The sequence below is a fragment of the Tyto alba genome, unplaced genomic scaffold (assembly GCF_018691265.1).
Source record: "Tyto alba isolate M040663 unplaced genomic scaffold, T.alba_DEE_v4.0 Super-Scaffold_6, whole genome shotgun sequence".
Taxonomy (NCBI): Eukaryota; Metazoa; Chordata; class Aves; order Strigiformes; family Tytonidae; genus Tyto; species Tyto alba.
In genome coordinates, this window is record NW_024881327.1 from 2,528,428 (window position 1) to 2,546,063 (window position 17,636).

The window sequence follows — 17,636 nt, forward strand, 5'->3', positions numbered from 1 at the left end:
TTTGTCCCCCTTTCTTTATTTTATTTCCTTGCAATTACTTGAAGCTGTGGCAAGTGTTTTGGTGTCTTTTGATAGAGTTGTGTAAGTGTTTCATTACTGTCATACTATTTTGTAGTAAGAGCGCCCTGGTAGCACAGGATCAAATCCACAATACTGGAATATTTTCAGGACCTCTAAAGAGAAAATAGTATCCCTGAAGGCCACTGAAGCTCTTCAGAGCTCATCTGCTGACATTAGTGTTGCAGGTTGCAGTCCAGGGGCGTAGTGGAAGGAGGCCTGTCTCTTCATTCCATTAGGAAAACTTTTCAGTGTGTCCATGACAACCGGATAATAAAGTATGGCAGCTGAAATAAGCTTCAATTCTCCAAATTGAAGTGTTGAGTGAAAAATCTCAGGGATTGTGTTCTGCTGTTTCTTATCAAGCATGAAATTTAGATGAGCTGTTTTAGACAACTGGGTATACTGCGCTTATGCATCAGCTCATGTGAATGAAACGTTAGCAGTTCACCCATTTTCCTCCAGCTTTGCTGTTCCAGAACCTTGGGAAGGGGAAATATGGTACACTGATCATAGCTGTAAAACAGTGGATTTTTTTCTTTTTAGCTAAAAGACCAGCTCAGGAACAAATACTGACTTCAGTTGCACCAGCTCAGAAAATTACTAAACCTGCTGCAAAATATGGAGTGCCTTTAGTGATCAGGAAGTCTTGTGATGCATCTAAGAAGCCTAATGAGAAGAAGCCGTTGGCTAAATCTAGACAGGTAAGAAGCTAAGTAAAATTGAACTGTTTTGTTCATTCCTTATTTAAATGCTATGAAAATACTGAGCATTCCTTTTCAAAATGTCTTCTGTATGGATACGTGGATCTGCAAAGGAAGTAGTGCTAGTTTAAATGCCTGGCTAGCTTCATTATTGATTTTGTATGTTTGTTTAGTTGGTTTTAATATAATGATTTTTGGAGACTGCTACCTTAGGTTTGTTTTTTAATTCCACTGCTGAATTAGATATGCTTTGCATGTTTTCAGTTCCTTTGGTGTTGCCCATTTCTAGAAATACCAGAAGTCTGTCAGGTATACCAAAGTCATTGACACTGGATAAGAATCTTTGCATCTTTTTTCTTGTTCAAAAATAATCTCAGATTTTCAAAACATAGAAGACTTCTCTAGTCATTTTCTAAAGCATTGTCAGCTAGACAAACTGTAACTGGAAGAGGAGTTTCCCAGTTAATTCCATGAGCTAATGACAAATAGTCTTCCATATACCTTCATACAGTACTTCTTTCCTCCAGTCATCTTCTCTGTACTCCTTATTGCATAAAACTTTTCTTCTCTCTCTTTATTTCTTTATTTGCTGCATTGCCAGGGGATGTTTATGATACAGCTAGTTTTGAGCTAAATGCACGTGCCAAACTACTAGCAACCAAGAAGCTCGCACTTCAGCAAGAGAACTAATTCAAATTTTCTTCTGAATAAATAATATTTTTGTTGTTGTTGTGGGTTTTTTGTGGGGTTTGTTTTTGTTTTTTTTTTTTTCTCTCTACATGGCGCTTTGGGGAACATAATACTGAGATCTCTATCCATCTGTCAAAATTGATAGGTTGATAGAAAATTATCCTTGAGGCTCAGAAGTTATTGGAGGTTTAGGGAAGAGCTCATTGATCACACAAGCCTTGTTGACTTGTGATACACAGTTTGAAAAAGAGAGGAAGAAGAAAGGAATGCACAGACTTCTTGAGTATCCTTATGAGACCATGAGGTTTTTATGTTTTAAGTCGTGGTTGCACAACTGTCCACTAGTCTGCTGCTTTTTACAGTCAGTTTCACTAGCCAACGCTGATCCAACTTGCATAGAGACTCAAAGTGTCAGGGTAGAGCCTGACGAAATATCCTCTTGCTGCATGTAAGGAGTCAGTACGCTGCAATTCTGAGGCATATTCTTTGTGTGGATTGTACCTAGTGACAGGGATAAGATGTAGGATAGAAACAATGGCTACAGTGTAATATAAATTTTTTTTCTCGTTGCTGTTGTTCTAGGGTAGTAGATTGTTACATGCTCCTGAAAAGCCAGTTGAGAGCTGCAAGCTCATCTCCTTTGTTTAGTGATGTTGTGTTAAATTACTGTAGTTGAACTACATTGACTTAAGTCTCTAAAGGCTTACGTCTTTTGAAATACTTGGTTTTAAAATACTCATTTGATAGGATTTTAGATTGTCAAAAGAAAATATTATGAAGCTCTCTGTGTTTTAGTATGGTCAGAAAAAAAAAATGCTTTAAAAGTAAGCATCACTTTTTTGAGAAGAGTGTAGTAAGCAGCATGATTTATTTCATGTAGCTGCTTCCTTACCAGGTGTTTGATAGTGTCTGCATTCCCCTCTTCTGTAGGTAACAAGAACTTTGGTTAGAACCCTACCCAAGCAAAGGAGCCTAAGTATAACCTAATAAATCTGTTTTCTAAATAAAAGAGAATCTTAATATCTAGGGACTCTCATGCACTTATAATAGGAAAAGACTGCAATGCAGATTGATACTGACAGAGAAGAAAAAGACAAAGCATATTTAAAAATTACTGCCTTCAGCTTTCAAGACACCTTTTAGTAGAGGATGAACAAGTAGGGTAGCATTTACCCCTAGATCTCAGCAATGCTTTTCATTTAAAACCTCCTGAGTAATTAATTCTTTTTAAACATCATTTTGCACATTCTAAGTTGTGGGGTTAAGACTTATTTTTTTCCGATTAGAATTATTCTCTCATTCTGGCATTGTGCTATCTAATTTAAAGTTTCACCTTTTATCCAGGCCTTTCCAACTCCAATGAAGAAAATGAATCCAGAGGAAGAAAGGAGGAAAATGTTTGAGGTATCATGAAATTGTCTGTTAATTTTCAAACTAAGCAAAAACTAAGTCCAGAGCAAGAATGAGAAAATAAAATCTTCAAACCTTTCCTCCTTATTTTTTTTTTCCAAACATTATGTAACAGTAATTTTTAAAGGTTTTTTTTTTTTAATCTTCAGGGTCATACACCAGCAATTGGAGAACTAATTATCTTGACAGTGACATGACAGAATGGCTCAGTAGTAAATACCAAATTATATGCTTATTTTTCAGGAACCTTCAAAAAAGAAAAGGTTAGAATTGCCTGAAAAAGAAAAACGCCAGAGAGATCAGGTAGACAAGATTCTTGAGACTTTCTTTTTCCACCCATAGTAATTTTAATGAAATATCTTGTGGTGTGGTGTGTTATATGTTGCATAAGAATATGGAGTAGGTTGATTTCCCAGTTACTAAACATGTTTAATCCTTACACATTGCAGATCAGTTTACTGAAGGCAGTTGAAATGAGAAGATTGGAAAAAGAAAGGGTAAAATATGTTTAAAATGTGTTAATAGTGAAGTTCAACTTTTACTTAGTGATTCCTTCAATTACATTTTCCTGTATTTTCTCCTTCAGATGGAACGAATAAACAGAGCCAGGGAACAAGGATGGAGGAATGTGCTTGGTTCAGGTGGAAGTGGTGATGTTAAGGTTGGCAGCAGATGCAGAAATGTGGTGTAGTCTGTTCCCCCCACCTTTGGTTATCTGGCATGGTCTTTTCAGAAAGATCCGTTCTTGGAGGTCAACTCTTGGGGCTGCCCATCTTTAATCTATGGATAATTTAAGAGAAACTGTATAACAGACTCTACCCTGACTTTTTGGAGATCATGTTCAATTTTCATTTTTAATACTACTAGACTTCTGAATCTCTTCTCTTTCTGCCAGTAATGCTTTTCATGCACCACTTTCTTTTTTCCACTCCTGCTTTTGCTACTTTTCCTGTGCTGAATCTATGCATGAACAGCTTCTTTCACATTCAAGTTTGTTCTTGAATTCTTTTGAAATATTTTTCCAGGTTCCCATATTATGATAATGGCCCTCTTCCCCAGTATTAAACACCTGCTTCAAAGCTGTCTTTATTATTTAGCAGCATAATTGTTTATATATACCGATAAGTTGTTTGGGAGGAGGGTAAAAAATCCTGAGTAAATCTCATTATTTTTTTCTGAAAGCAGTAAACTCCTTAGCCCTTCACTTCTTCCATAATTTAATTACATTATTTAATCCAGTTCCTATGATAGTTTCTTTTTGCCTGTCTGTGTGTCATAGTTTCATGGAAACATAACTGTTCTGGGAGGTAGTCTTATGAAATTAATTGAATATAAAGGTCTGGGTACTTTCATCAGACCGAGTCTGTGCAGGAATTTAAGTATTACTGTGGTGTAAATCTATCTTGGCAATAGAAAAGGGATTAAAAAACAGCTGTTTGTTGTGGTGGTAGTGAGTCTTAGAAAAATACTTGGCCTAAACACATTTAGTAGGGTTTTTGTAAACAATCTCTGAGCAGTAGCATCAAAATGAATAGAGGTTTTATTTTCTGTTCCTTGTATGAGAATATGAGGAATACACAATAACTTGACCATGTTTCAGTAGCTGCATATTAAATGTTATTTCAAAATAGACATAATCTTTGGATGTGTGCCACACAACATATCAGTAAAGCTTAAATATAAAAGCAAACTTAAGCATACCAGACGCTAAAAACTACAAGGTGTTGATCTAATGGAAAAAGCAAGAAACGTCATTTGGTTCCTGTGCCATCTTTCTCTCTATCTCAAGATGAAACTGGCAGGCACCAGTACAAGATTCCGTACAACACAATATATCAGCATCATCAGAACTGGGTGAGAGCTACACATGTTGCTGAAAACAATCATGTTTCTGATTAATTTTCAGAGTTTTGTTGCAGGGTCCTTAGACACTGCAAATGTATAGTGTTCTGTTGTAGCTACAGCTGCATCGTTATCAGTGTTTTCAGTCATCTGCGGAAACTGAGGGCCAGTGGCTGTGTATATATTAATTAAGTGTCACTGATGTAAAATGTTGTGGCAGACACGCTTTAAAATTCATCGAAATGTCTTCCCCAAATAGGATAGGTTACTACAAATCAGTTGAGTTATCATTACTCCAGGTTTTCATATACTATTATAGTATTCTTGACTTAATTATCCTTTTCCTTTCTCCAACATGAAAACAGAGTATGCAGCAACTCTCTGACAGTGCTGTCAAATAGCTCTGTTCAAGCTTTCCACTAAGGCAAGCCATGCAGCCTCTTCTGAAGGCACAGCAGGATCATGCACTGCATGATTTTTCTCCTCCTCATGTCTTTTTGGGTTGGTTGCTGGCACCTGTTTCTGAGGGAAAGCAGGGAAAGAGGTAGAAAGGATTTGGCTTTGGGTTTGCGGTTCTAGCAGGGGCTGTGACTGTTCTGCAGACTGTTGAGCATTTGCTTCCTAGCATTTGCCTAGAGATTGATCATATTATAGACAATAATTTTGAAAACTGGGCTCTAATAATAGGTGAAACCTTGAATAGTGTCTAAAGAAAGACTTTTCCTTCTATTTGTAGAAACTATAGTCTTGTCTAGTAAGTTACTTTTATTCAGATGAACAGCATACCTGCATATTTATTTGAATGTCTGGATACATTTTTCAGTTAGTTTTCTGTCACGGATTGTGGAGAGCTACTTGAGTGGTGAGCAACTGAAACTCAGAATGTGAGCTGAATTCCACTGTCAAATATAATCTGTTCAAGAACTTCTAAGTGGGCAATCTCCGATCTGTCACATTTGCACTCATCTATTTGAATTTATTTAAAATTCTTAAGACCACTCTGAAAGGAACATTGACACTATTGTTAAAGCAAATTCCATAGATTCACTACCATGGGCTGTTTGCTTCCCCCAGGTGTAAAGGGAACATTTGTATGCATGTGCTGACAACCTTAACCTTACTTTGCCAGTTTCACATTTTCTGCATCCATCCTTGGCTACTACTGTACACAGCTGCTTGCAACATTTTTTTTTTAATTATTATTTTCACGTGAAGGTTCTGTAAGAATTCTACTTCTTTGAGAATGACAGAGATAATTTGCATAAAGCAGTAGCTTTTGGTAGATGATCCCCTGATCTGAGTTCTAGGAGGGAAACATCTCAGTTCTGATGATGAAACCAAATTATATGTTGGTAACAATGGGGATTCTCAGATCTGCACCGAATGCCATTTGGCAGCCTTTGAAGTGTGCTTAACTATTTGTAGTTTCATGGAAAAAATGGGTGTTTGGCTACAAATCACTCATTAGTACTTCAGTTAGTACTCTATTGCTTTTAGCTTTTGTGCTAAAAATTTGATTTTTGCTGTGTAGAACATCTGTCTCCAATTACACTTCAATGGCTTTGTTACCGTCTGCTTCCAAAATGAGAGACAGATGTCTCACCTGTAACTAGACTATTACTGGAGGGAGGTAAAATGCTGTGTTATTCTGAAGTGCTAACAGAAACTAAGTTTTTAATTTATCTTTGTAGTTCATTAAAATAGGGACGTGCCAAAAATAAAAATAGGACCAATTCAGAATTGTTGCAGGATATATTAATGCTTTTATTCTGCTGAAGAGGTGAAAACTGGAAGGGCTTGTTAAAACCAGTACTTGAGATTTCCACCCTACCCCTTTTGATTTCCAGGCACCATACTATGGCGGTGGAGGTGGTGTTGGCCCTTTTCCTGTGTCTTCCAGAGGACAATACGAACACTACCATGCTATTTTTGACCAGATGCAACAGCAAAAGGAAAACATTAGAGTAGCTGAAGAGAGGGAAGTCAAATTGAGGGCGAAAGTACAAGGCCGAGAAGTTGCTGAAAGGTATGGCTACCTTCCATTAGAAGTTGCATGTGGTCTGCTTTAGATGAAAGTAATGAAAGTTACTGTACATATTTATCTACAGAGGAATTCCACCTGGAATACGTCCAGGAGTTCTTAAGGGGCCTGCAGGTCATCACCATTTACCTGATGCTGGTGCAGTTAGGAAAAAAATGAAAAGATTGAAGGAGGTGTCTAAACAAGCCAATGCAAACAGGTTGGACTATAATCCATAAATCTGTCCCTACATGTTAGATTTCTGTTTTGTGTCTTGTTTCGTTTAGTAGTTGGACATGTCTCAGAATCACTTTTAGCCATTGGTGCTGTGCCATCGGTTTGTATGTTAGTCCCTCGCAGACCACAGTTCTTTTAGAACCAGTGGAAACCTTGGCTTCCCCAATAGTGGAAGAAATGGATTACTAACAACAGGAACTAAATTAGGTTGCAGCCAAGATTCTTGGCTTAATGTGGTTGCAGATAACGTTATAAGTCTCCTCCGTTGCTTTTTTCATAGCTCCACTTTTTGTGTTACCTGCCAAGATAGCTTACTCCTCCTGTCATCTCATTCTGACTGCTTTCTCTACATCTAAGTGTTTGATGTTCTAGCATAGGAGAGTGTCTAGAACGCTCCCAGAATTGTTAGCTCCTGTTTATTGATCAGTGGGAAACTTCTGTGAGCTTTTTTGAAAATGAGAATGTCAGGTGTGTGGTGTGCAACTTCTTATTTGGTGATGCTTATTCTTTTCAATTACTATAAATGGAGTATTTTATATATAGAAGGATTGCAAACAAGTATTGATTTTCTTATTTTTATTATTTCACTCTTTCAAATAGCTTCTTTAAAACTTCTTTGTTCTCCTTCAGAGCTGTTAGTATTGCCGACAGAACTGTGTCTGCACTTGTGAGGAATAAATGGGAAAATACCTGTTTTCTAGTTTAGTACATGAGTGTTGCTTACTAACTTTCCCAGAGGGACAAATTTTCCTACACATTATTTAAACTTCTGCAGATCCAATGATGTGTCCCATGGAGGAAGAAATAAAGGCAGTTAATGTGAGGCAAAGGAAGTGACCAAAGAAAACATTTGTTTTTCTAAACTAATTTTATTCAGTTTTATGTTTTGATATATTTTATCTCTGTAGATTTTTTTCTACTTTAAAATTTGCAGCAATAACAACCTGTTTAATACTGATGTTACAATTTTGCAAGCTACAAGGTATATTTTATTTTCTTTATAGTAATTTTGGGCAGTTGTGAGCTAACTAAATTCTTTCTACTACAACCCAGTACTGGAAGGTGTATTTTCCCAGCTGATGCAGACATGTATTTCCATCCTCCTCTATTCTCAGCATTTTGCACGAAGTGCCACAATCCCCAAATCTTGCCTAGATTAGGAAATGCTGTCTTGCACATTTGATGATATTAAATGATACTTGGCTACACCTGGGTAAAATGTTTTAAAAGTGTTAAAATTGAGATGAACTTTAGTAGAGGGCTGAAAATGTGGAGATCATGAAGAGAAACCAATTCAGTATTTTTCAAATACATGAACTTGGAAGCACACAATGAAAATACTGTGCAGAAGTTTCAAAATATGTTGAGATTTTTTTTCTGTTTATAAATTGGATTACCTTTAGCCTTAAATTGAGGTGCTGTTTCTTAGCAATTATAATGTGATATTTGTACTTTATTACCTAGAAGCAATTTTATTATCATAACTAGCCTAGCAGTATTTCTCTCTGGCACTTTATTCTTTCAGTTGGAGGTAAAATAAAAAGGTAAGTGTTTAAAAATGTTTAGCTCAAACAGAGAATTTAAAAAATTGCAACTTTCTTAAAGAGAGGTAACTTAGAACATATATTAGAGAAGTTGAGAAATCTTTAAGTTGCAGGCTTTCTGATTACACTACCACGACCACTATAAAGCAAAGTATACTCAGCATCAGCAATCTTGAAAAATTGTCTCTGGGACAGAAATGCAGCCCAGAAGAATCCTAGTTGAAATGCTTCAGCAAAATGAGTCATTCAGCTTTAGAGTAGGCAAAAACATCTTCATAAAATGTAGTTGAAATAAGTAATTTCCTGTGAATTTTGTTTGAGAGAAATAGGTTAGTGGGTTGTATTTTTTTTTTTGTTGGGGAAGTGCCTCTTCTCCATCACTGTAAGTTAAAGTTCAGCTATATGACACAGGTTTGGACAGATTTCACTCTCCACCAATTGAATTTATATGTAATGAACAGTTACAGTAAAACTCTTGTAGTGAGTCAAATATGTGTGTATAAAGATTATCAAGTGTTTGTTTCTTTACCAGTATCACCTACATGGATTGATTGCATTTTCAGAGCAGCTACAGTGTTTGTTTCATTGTATCAAAGTAGTTTTATCTCTGTCTTCCACTTAATGAATTGTAGAATATAAAAATATTTAATTTCCTTGTTGCTTGGCCAGGGGGAGGGGAGTGGAGAGAAAAAACAAGATGCAAGGATGTGTAGTTAGTATGCTAATTCATTTATGAATTACTAGCAGTAGCTCCTGTATTGCAAAATGATTCTTTAACTGTCTCAGCCTGATGGGTTTATTGCTATCAGCTTATTCCAATTTCTTCCTGCCTGTTGCTGGACCCCCAGTACTTCTCAGTCAAACAAGGCTAGGGGAGCCTTGGAAAGGGGATTGCCTCATCATACTACCATTTGTTAGAATATCTTACACCATTTTTCAGTGTGGGTTTTTTTTTTTTTTTTTTTTTTCATAGAAAGCTTCCTCTGAGTCCACTTCTGACCAATTTATCAGAAACTGATTTGTCTACAAAATGATCACATGTGTGTACTAGGAGGCTTGCCAGATGCTCAGTTATGGTAACTTGAAGGTAGCCTTCTCGTCTACCCAAGCAGGTCCCTGACCTGCAGTGGAGCATGTGAAAAAAAAAAAAAAAACAAAAAAACAAAAAAACAAAAAACCATCATGTTCTGGCTAATTCTAAGGTAGGAAAATTTTTTCATGGTCCCTATAAAAACAAACAAAAATTCCCCAAGATCCCCCAAAGGGAGTTGCCAGAACACTGAGAATACTAGCATTGTACTAATTATCTATGTGATAGAAGCTCCTACTCCAAAAGTCAGTCAGTCTTGAAAGACTGCTGCAGTATTGACCTTACTGACTGGCTCATGCGATGAATTCTTGCTCATCTCTGAAGAGAAATCTTGAAGGAGTCTTCTTTTTCACAGACAATAATGAAAAACTCAGACATTTTCAGACATAATCATACTTAAGTTCGTATTTTGACATTCATTTTCGTTTTGATGACCAGGATCTGTAAGGACAACATGGTATTTTGGTTTGGTTTTTTGTTTTGTTTTTCTTTTAATTGTTCTTTTAACTTGGTTGAGCCCATCTCCCTCCGTTTTGTGGAAGTCTGACATGTATTTTGGCTGATGAAAGGCATTTTTTGAAGATGTCTTACTCATAGAAAGTTACTTTTTGCGTGTGTGTCTTAGAATAAATGCAGGGGGGGTTTTTGAGTGTCATATTTCAGACATGTTGTCATATTTCATCTCGCTATGTGTTGCAATTACTCAGGCAAAAAGGATGGATAGCTGCAGATAGAGCAAAGCAAGTTGAAGAATTCTGGCAACGAAAGAGAGAAGCCATGGAAAACAAAGCTCGAGCTGAAGGACATATGGTATGAAATCTGATCTTCCTATGTATATTACTGTTTCAGCATGCCTTATGAATCTTTGAAGTAGCATCATAACCATGAAATGCTAGCTAAATACTTTCCTTAAGTGTTCTATTTAAAAAAGAGAGAATGCAAGGTAGGTTTTTTGCATGTTGTTGTTGATTTTATTAAAATGTAACAGAGTTGTGCAATGTATTTCTCATAACTGTAAATTTATTAACAAAGAAGAATATCTTTTTGCATGTGTCTAACTGGTTATTGTGGATTTCAGAACATTAATTTACATTTTTTTTTTCTGTTCATAGCTTTAGAGTTTGGATTAAAATTAAGCTATATGTATTATTCAGTAGCTTGAACCTAAAATGAACTTTGATTAAACTGATAGAGCTAATGATCAGATACAGTAGCGTGATTTACAAAAACGTACTCTGCTTATAGAGAGGGTATTATAAAGATCTCCATCTTTGTCAAGGTTGATGCTTCTAAAACCTTTATTCTTTAGAGATTACCTAGGGGACAGTGTCGCAAAACGTTCTTTGTTCTTCATGCTTGCATTTCTAAATTCCATATTCCTTTACAAATTTTGTTTTGCAGTAAAGATATCTTGGAAATGACCCTTTTGCACTAGAACTTGGTGTGGTTGAACTATGTGTTTTCATAACATTGAGTGCTTCTCCACACTATTCATATACAACCGAGTGACAATATAACTGTCAGCTGCTGAAATTAAATTGGCTGTGCTGGCACTGCGGTGAGATGAGACCACCTGCAGATTTATAGAAGCATCTCCTGAGTTATATCTGAATATCAGATCATGATTTACAGCAAGGTCTTTATTTCAGGGATTATTTCGCTTATAGTAAGCAATTCTTAGACACTTTGATTCACTGCTTTGATGGTGAAGTATCCTTAGATTAGTATATATGGTTTAAAGCATGAGTTTTCCACTTTAAGACTGCGGTTCTGCTTTTTAAAACCTCAAAGATCAGTAAATACTTATGAAAAAACAAACAATTATTTTTAAGACTGCCTCTTCTTAGACAAGTCCTTAGTAGTACCTGCTTCCATTTTGTTCTTGACTTTTTTGGCACGAATATAAATGTATGAAATCAGTTGATGCAAGATCAGGTTCATGTTTCTCTGGTTTCTCCAGTGTATTCAACTGAACCCAAATGTTTTATTCTTAACTGGCTGCCGTAATAAAACAGGGAGGTTACTAACAGTTGTAAAATTAACTTCTAGGTGTTTAAGACTTAGAACTCAAAGCCAGGATTCCAAATTCATGTACTGTCATTTGCCACTGATAGCAGAAGTTCTCAGCAGCTTCCTTCTATTTGTGCAGGAGGATAATTTGACTGGCTGGCAGTAGTTCTTGTATAGGGTTGGGCTGTTGTCCAGACCATGATGATCTGAGAGGAGAAAGCGGTAGAAATTGTCAACTAATATGCTGCTTTTTGTCGTGTAAAGACTTATAAGTCAAATGACTTGCACTAATTTACCCAGCTTCTGTTAAATGTAGTTGCTGTCAATTTTAATTATCTAGTGACAGTTTAAAGTTTGACTCACTAGTTGAGTTGATGCTTTCAGTCATCTCTTCAAGACAGCTGCTGACCTAATTTGCTACTTCACTGTAGCCATGTGGCACTGCAAAACACTGAGTCCCTTGAACATCTTAATGTAGGCAGATGAGTAAAAATTAACAATCCACAGCAAGAAAATCAGTTCTCAAAATTCTTGCTTCCAGTTTCTTTCTTGTTTAAGAGCAGTGATATAAATCTCTGTCAGTTTGATGAAAATACCTAAACTAACGCATGCTAGAATTAAGAGCAGTGAGATTACTTGAATAGTGCCAAATAACTTTCGTAAAGCTCAGGAACATAAATAAAAAAGTTAAAAATAAAACCAAATATTTGCTTAAAAGTTGAATATGGAAAATATTCCTTTCCATTTTGTTTCAGCTTGAGCATTTAGTCATACCAGAACTCATGGAGTCCTCATGAATGTATGCTACTTCTTATCCACAGGATGGTTCCTTTAATTTGCTCTCTGATCCCCCAGTCACTAAGCCACAGAAGTGTAGAAGTGTGCTGTTTCCTTGAGTTACTGATTATTTTTTTTTTCACTCTGAGAGAGTATTTAGCCAGGATATTTGGACTTGGTCCTTCCTATCAAGAATTTAACTTACCGATGGTTCTTTACACTTGAGCTTGAGAAATCTAAAGCCTTGGTATTTTATAAGGGAGAAGGTCCGTGTAACTATTAGATGTATGTTTGCTGTCGTTATTGTATGTTGAGTTAACAAATGAAGGTATTTTTAACCTGTTCAGTAGAGGCTTATGGTGTATCATGAACAAAATAATTGAAGTATTTTGGATCTTAATGCAAAGAGGAAACCTGGTGTTAAATGATTCCTCTACTGTTTCGTATTGGACCTCCTTAAAGGTCGAATCCTGGTGCCAGCTAGGACACTGAGGAGTACATCACGCTAACCAAGGCAGTACACTGAATGCATATGTATGAGACATTTAACACAGCTTGTTGGATGTAATATATATTTGAGTATTTGATTAGGGTTTTGAGTTGGCTCCTTGTAGTGCATCTTTTTAAAAGTCATCATTGTGGAAAAAGCTTGATCCAGGAACATATAAATATTCCACTTTTATTTTAGGCATGGCTCAACAATAGCAGAGATGCCAATTCTGTGCCACAATCTGTATATAATACAAATGTAGAAAAACTCATGCACATCAGGCTTTCTAATGTAGCAGAAGATCAAAACTGCAGGGAGAAGGCAACTATATTATTAAAATTCTAGTCTCTCTGGCTACTCAGGGTTTTTAGTTACTACTGCCATATGTTTTGTGTAAGTGAACAGGGGTTATTGATTAACTTCAGAACAACTGCAGGTCATTGATGGATTTGATTTCTTATAAGTGAACAGTTACTGGATAAAGCAGATAATTTTACCGCCCCTGCCACCTTAAATTTGATACCATTAAATGGCAAACAGGGTACACTGCAAAACGTGGCAGATATCTATGGAGGCAGGCCAATTTCTGCAAGAGGAAGGAAATCCAGAAACAAGGAGGAAGAGGTATGCTTGCTGCATGTTTGCCACTTTGCTCATCGCACAAATAGCACTGTTTTGACCTTGACTGTGCCTGCTTTCCCTGCATGGTTCATCTGTGTAACGAAATAAAACGATTTTATAAATTCCTAGGAAATAATTTACTGTATAAAGTTTTAGAGTTTGGATGCATTTGTTGGTATTTTTCTTTTAAATAATCAAAATAATAATTGTCTACGTCAGTCTGTCTCAGAGAGGTTCTTGAACGTGCGTACGTATAGATATGACTCTGTATATGTTAATCCTGTTGAGATAAATATAAACGTTCCTAGCCTTCAATGATATAAAATGTAATGATAGCTTAATACTGGGAAATACATGTTCCAGTTTGCTTTATTTTCATTAGACGAGAGTTTTTCTGGAGATTAGCAAATGCTAATCTGGTGATAGTAAACATGTGTTGCTCTGCTTGTTGTTTGGTTTTGTTTTTTTTTTTTTTCCCCCTCAACCCATCTTATTTATTTGTGGAATCTTATTTATTTTAAGTTAGCCATACTGGAGACAGTTTCAGTATAACTGAAATTTACTTCCTGTTTTTGGATTAGGAATATTTGGCAAGATTAAGACAGATCCGTCTACAAAACTTTAATGAACGTCAACAGATTAGAGCAAAACTTCGTGGAGAGAAGGTTAGTTTGAAAACTACCTTAAATACTTACTGAAGTTGGCTGTGGGCTGTATTCTTTTATCCCTGCAGGAAAACTTTCTTCACAGTCAGTTTTATATACAGACATGTATTTTGTTTTTTACATTTAATTCTGTTCCACAGTTGTGTACTTCCATCTCTTCTTCTAGAATATGCAAAATCTGCTTGTTATTTCCATGCTGGGGGTGCAGCTTCAGTGCCTGTAAACTAGCAACATCTTAAAAACAAGACAGCATTAAGGTTATATCTGAATTGGAGACGTAAATTTCTCATCAAGCACTAGCGTGTTTATATTTATTTGCTTTTAGTTACAGGAACTCCTCCAGAATTCGCTTTTTGACAATGCTCACATGGAATATGCACGAGATGATTCTTTTTGTACATTCTGTAGGTGCATAATGAAGTTAGATATTTCTGGTGTGAGCTCAACTTCATACACTTGTTTTTCAAACATCACTTTTCCAAGACAGATTTGTAATAAAACAAAACCAAAATAATGTCCCCTAAAGTAGGTTCAGAACAAACACTTTTTCATGTGTCGAATAATGCAAGGCACCCTTGGTAGCAATCCATTTACTTGCTTCAAGCTAGGTTATGAGTATGGTATGGAGTTTGTTTCCACCTTTCCGTTAGCCTACTGTGCAATCTTGTATTCTTGTTTGTCCTTCCCCTTCTTGTCCATCTGTCTTAAGTGTTTGGGTTTCCTCAAGCGATTACTGCTTATATATTCACATTGTATTTTATGATTTAAAACTAGAGAAATGTTCTTGCTCTACACACCTTAAGCACCCATATTAAGTGCTTTCAGGTGTCTTATATACGGAGAGTGGACGTGTAAAGCAAGAGCATGCCCAGTACCACTCAGTTTCTTTGGACCACTGTCTCAGCTAAACAGGGTTCTGCATTGCTGTAGTTTTTGGGTTTGTTTTTTTCAATGTTAAAATACTCCATTTTTTTCCTGTAATAGTGACTTCTTTTGAATTGTTTTCTTTATTGTCTTTAACGTTGATTGCATCTCACTGGTGAGAATTGAGAGAGACAAATTCAATCCCTTGATTAAGGTGCAAAACTTCTTTGGTGCATTGAAGAGGATCCCATGCCCCTTTAAATCGAAAATGAATGATCCAGAGCAGAAGTTACGTATGTTTTTACCTGAGAAGACTATGCAAGCTTTATAAGTGGTGCTAGTGGCTAAGTCTGGCATGGGACCAACATGGGCTGTTCTCCTAAGTGTGTCTTAAGGAGTATTAGGAAAGTCAAGGTCTTGTGAGTCTATGAAGTTAATGTTGAAGCTGGTCAGTGAAGTTTATCACTAGTGCCGACTCACATAAAGTGGTAAACTGATGCAGCATAAGCCCATGCTGTCTTAATTGCATTTGGTGCTAATTTCGCTCGTAACTCTGTCTCCTCTGCTCCTTTTGGACAAACTTAAAAGTGCTGCAGTGGGACTATTCATCTTCATACAGAGCCCTACAGAATCTTACCGTGTCTCCTGAGTATCCTTAGAATACTGTGGACAGTGCTAAAATGTTATCAGTGTAGAGCCATTGCTGTCCTGCACTGTTTCTTTCAGCTTTTCACTGAGAAGCTGCAACACTTTAGCAATGTAAACACGTTAACAATTGGAGCACCCATACTCTACCTGCAGTATGGTTAACTGCAGAAGTAAAGGTACTCTCCAGAAAGCCTTTCTCTGGAGGCTGAGGCTGCTTATGCTAGTAAAATCAAACAGAAGTGCTGTTACTGATAAATTCTCAGTATGGGTTATTAGGCATATCAGGAACCTAACTTCCTTTCCCAGTGTCTGTACCTGACCTGGGCTAGTGTTGCATGCCCCAGAAGGTATGCCATCTACAAAGCAACAGACAATAGATGAATGCGTATTTCCAGGAATTAGGCCTAAACTAATTTTCAGAATTCAGAGATGAAGTTTAAGGCGTTTTTTTCTTGATGACCTGAAGATGCAAACTTTAGCATGGAGGAACACCATTTCAGACCAAATCTTGCCACATATGTGTTTATTTCCCTATGTTGATTAACAATTTTACGTCGATCGCTACTGCAGAGTATCCTGTTCTATATACAGTAGATTAATATAGGTATTCTTTTGTCTATGAAGAGTGCCAAATTATTTTACTGAAGTTTTTCTATCTCCAGTGTTCTTTGCAGTCATCTTCTTTTCCTGTTGGCTGACTGAAGCCAAGGTGGGCATGACCTTATTTTTTTAATTTTCATTTCAGAAATTACCTAAAATTCTTGCTGTGTTTTGCCAAATTATTTCTGATAATACTCTTATACTGCAAGAAACCTACTAAATAGCTTTCTAAATAGTTTATTTTAAATAAAAGGTCTGCACAATTTGGTCATGAACGATAAAAAGCTCCTGTCGGAGCCTTTTTGCGTAGCTCTGTCAGTCTGTTCCATAAATAGGAATATGCAGAGGCCATGGAAAGAAGTAAAAGAGATTGAAACAGAGATTTCAGAGGTAGACCTTACATATTTTTATTTGTTACCATTTTCCCACCCCTCATCCATTCTACCTTCTCTGGAGCACGTACAGGGGAAGAAACTGGAATTCTAGAGCATCAAATCTTTCCTGTATACCTTACCTGCAGAGCATGCAGCAGGGATGAGGTGAAAGCCCAGCATTGATAGGTCACTTGCCATGCAACACTAGGCACATTACTTTCTTTCCGGCTTGTAAAAGCTTCCTGTCTTTTAAAACCACTTCCCCCACCCCCTCAAACCAAACAAATAAACAAAACCCACCACAAATCTCAAAGATGAAGTGCTGTCCAAGTAGACAGTACATTTGAGCGAGGAGTTACCTAGTAAAATTATGACCCATGTTAGTCATACAATTCATCTAAACGATCCAAGTTTTCACTTGTATCACTCTGCTTTTAAATACATGAATTAGTGGTAATTCTTTTGAGGACTCTTCCTTTGCAGAATGAAGCTGCCAGTTCTGATGGGCAAGAATCAAGTGAGGAAGCAGAACTGAAACGCAAAAAGATAGAAGTGCAGAAGGTAATTGTGGAGAGGGAGGAGATGGAACTTAGTATAATCAAATCTGTTTATTATCTTGTGAAGCTTCCTATGTTTAATTTTTCTATCGGTAGTTTGTTCATACTACTCCTACAAGAGGTTTTTATTTTAACTGTATTGAGGTAACAACTCTGTTCAGCTGTTTTATCTCAGTAATTTTAAAACATGTTGGGACATAGCATAGCAAGTCAATGATTTTTTCCTATCCTTGCCTTTGACATTTATCTCTAGGTTAGCTTTAGCCCTAATGGCAATTTGGTATAAGTAAAAAGCATTTTGTTACTGAAAGGGAAGGGAAGATGTACCTTAAAAATGAAGTTGCTATTAGTTAATAAAGGGAAGACAAAACTGCTGATGTGGGCTACATGTAGTTTGGAAGGTGAATTATATACTCCTGTGATAAAGTACATTTAA

The 17,636-nt window shown here is 36.6% G+C and overlaps 1 protein-coding gene across 1 annotated transcript in view; it reads left to right on the top strand.

The window, feature by feature from the left end:
- Nucleotides 1-17,636, top strand: part of NEK1 (NIMA related kinase 1) — a 48,191-nt gene that overhangs the window by 12,861 nt on the left and 17,694 nt on the right. The window contains 11 exon segments of the mRNA XM_042807835.1: nucleotides 604-761; nucleotides 2,796-2,855; nucleotides 3,105-3,164; nucleotides 3,311-3,358; nucleotides 3,448-3,522; nucleotides 6,551-6,729; nucleotides 6,812-6,943; nucleotides 10,302-10,404; nucleotides 13,412-13,495; nucleotides 14,074-14,157; nucleotides 17,127-17,204. Of these exon segments, the coding sequence (XP_042663769.1) occupies nucleotides 604-761; nucleotides 2,796-2,855; nucleotides 3,105-3,164; nucleotides 3,311-3,358; nucleotides 3,448-3,522; nucleotides 6,551-6,729; nucleotides 6,812-6,943; nucleotides 10,302-10,404; nucleotides 13,412-13,495; nucleotides 14,074-14,157; nucleotides 17,127-17,204 (1,061 nt within the window).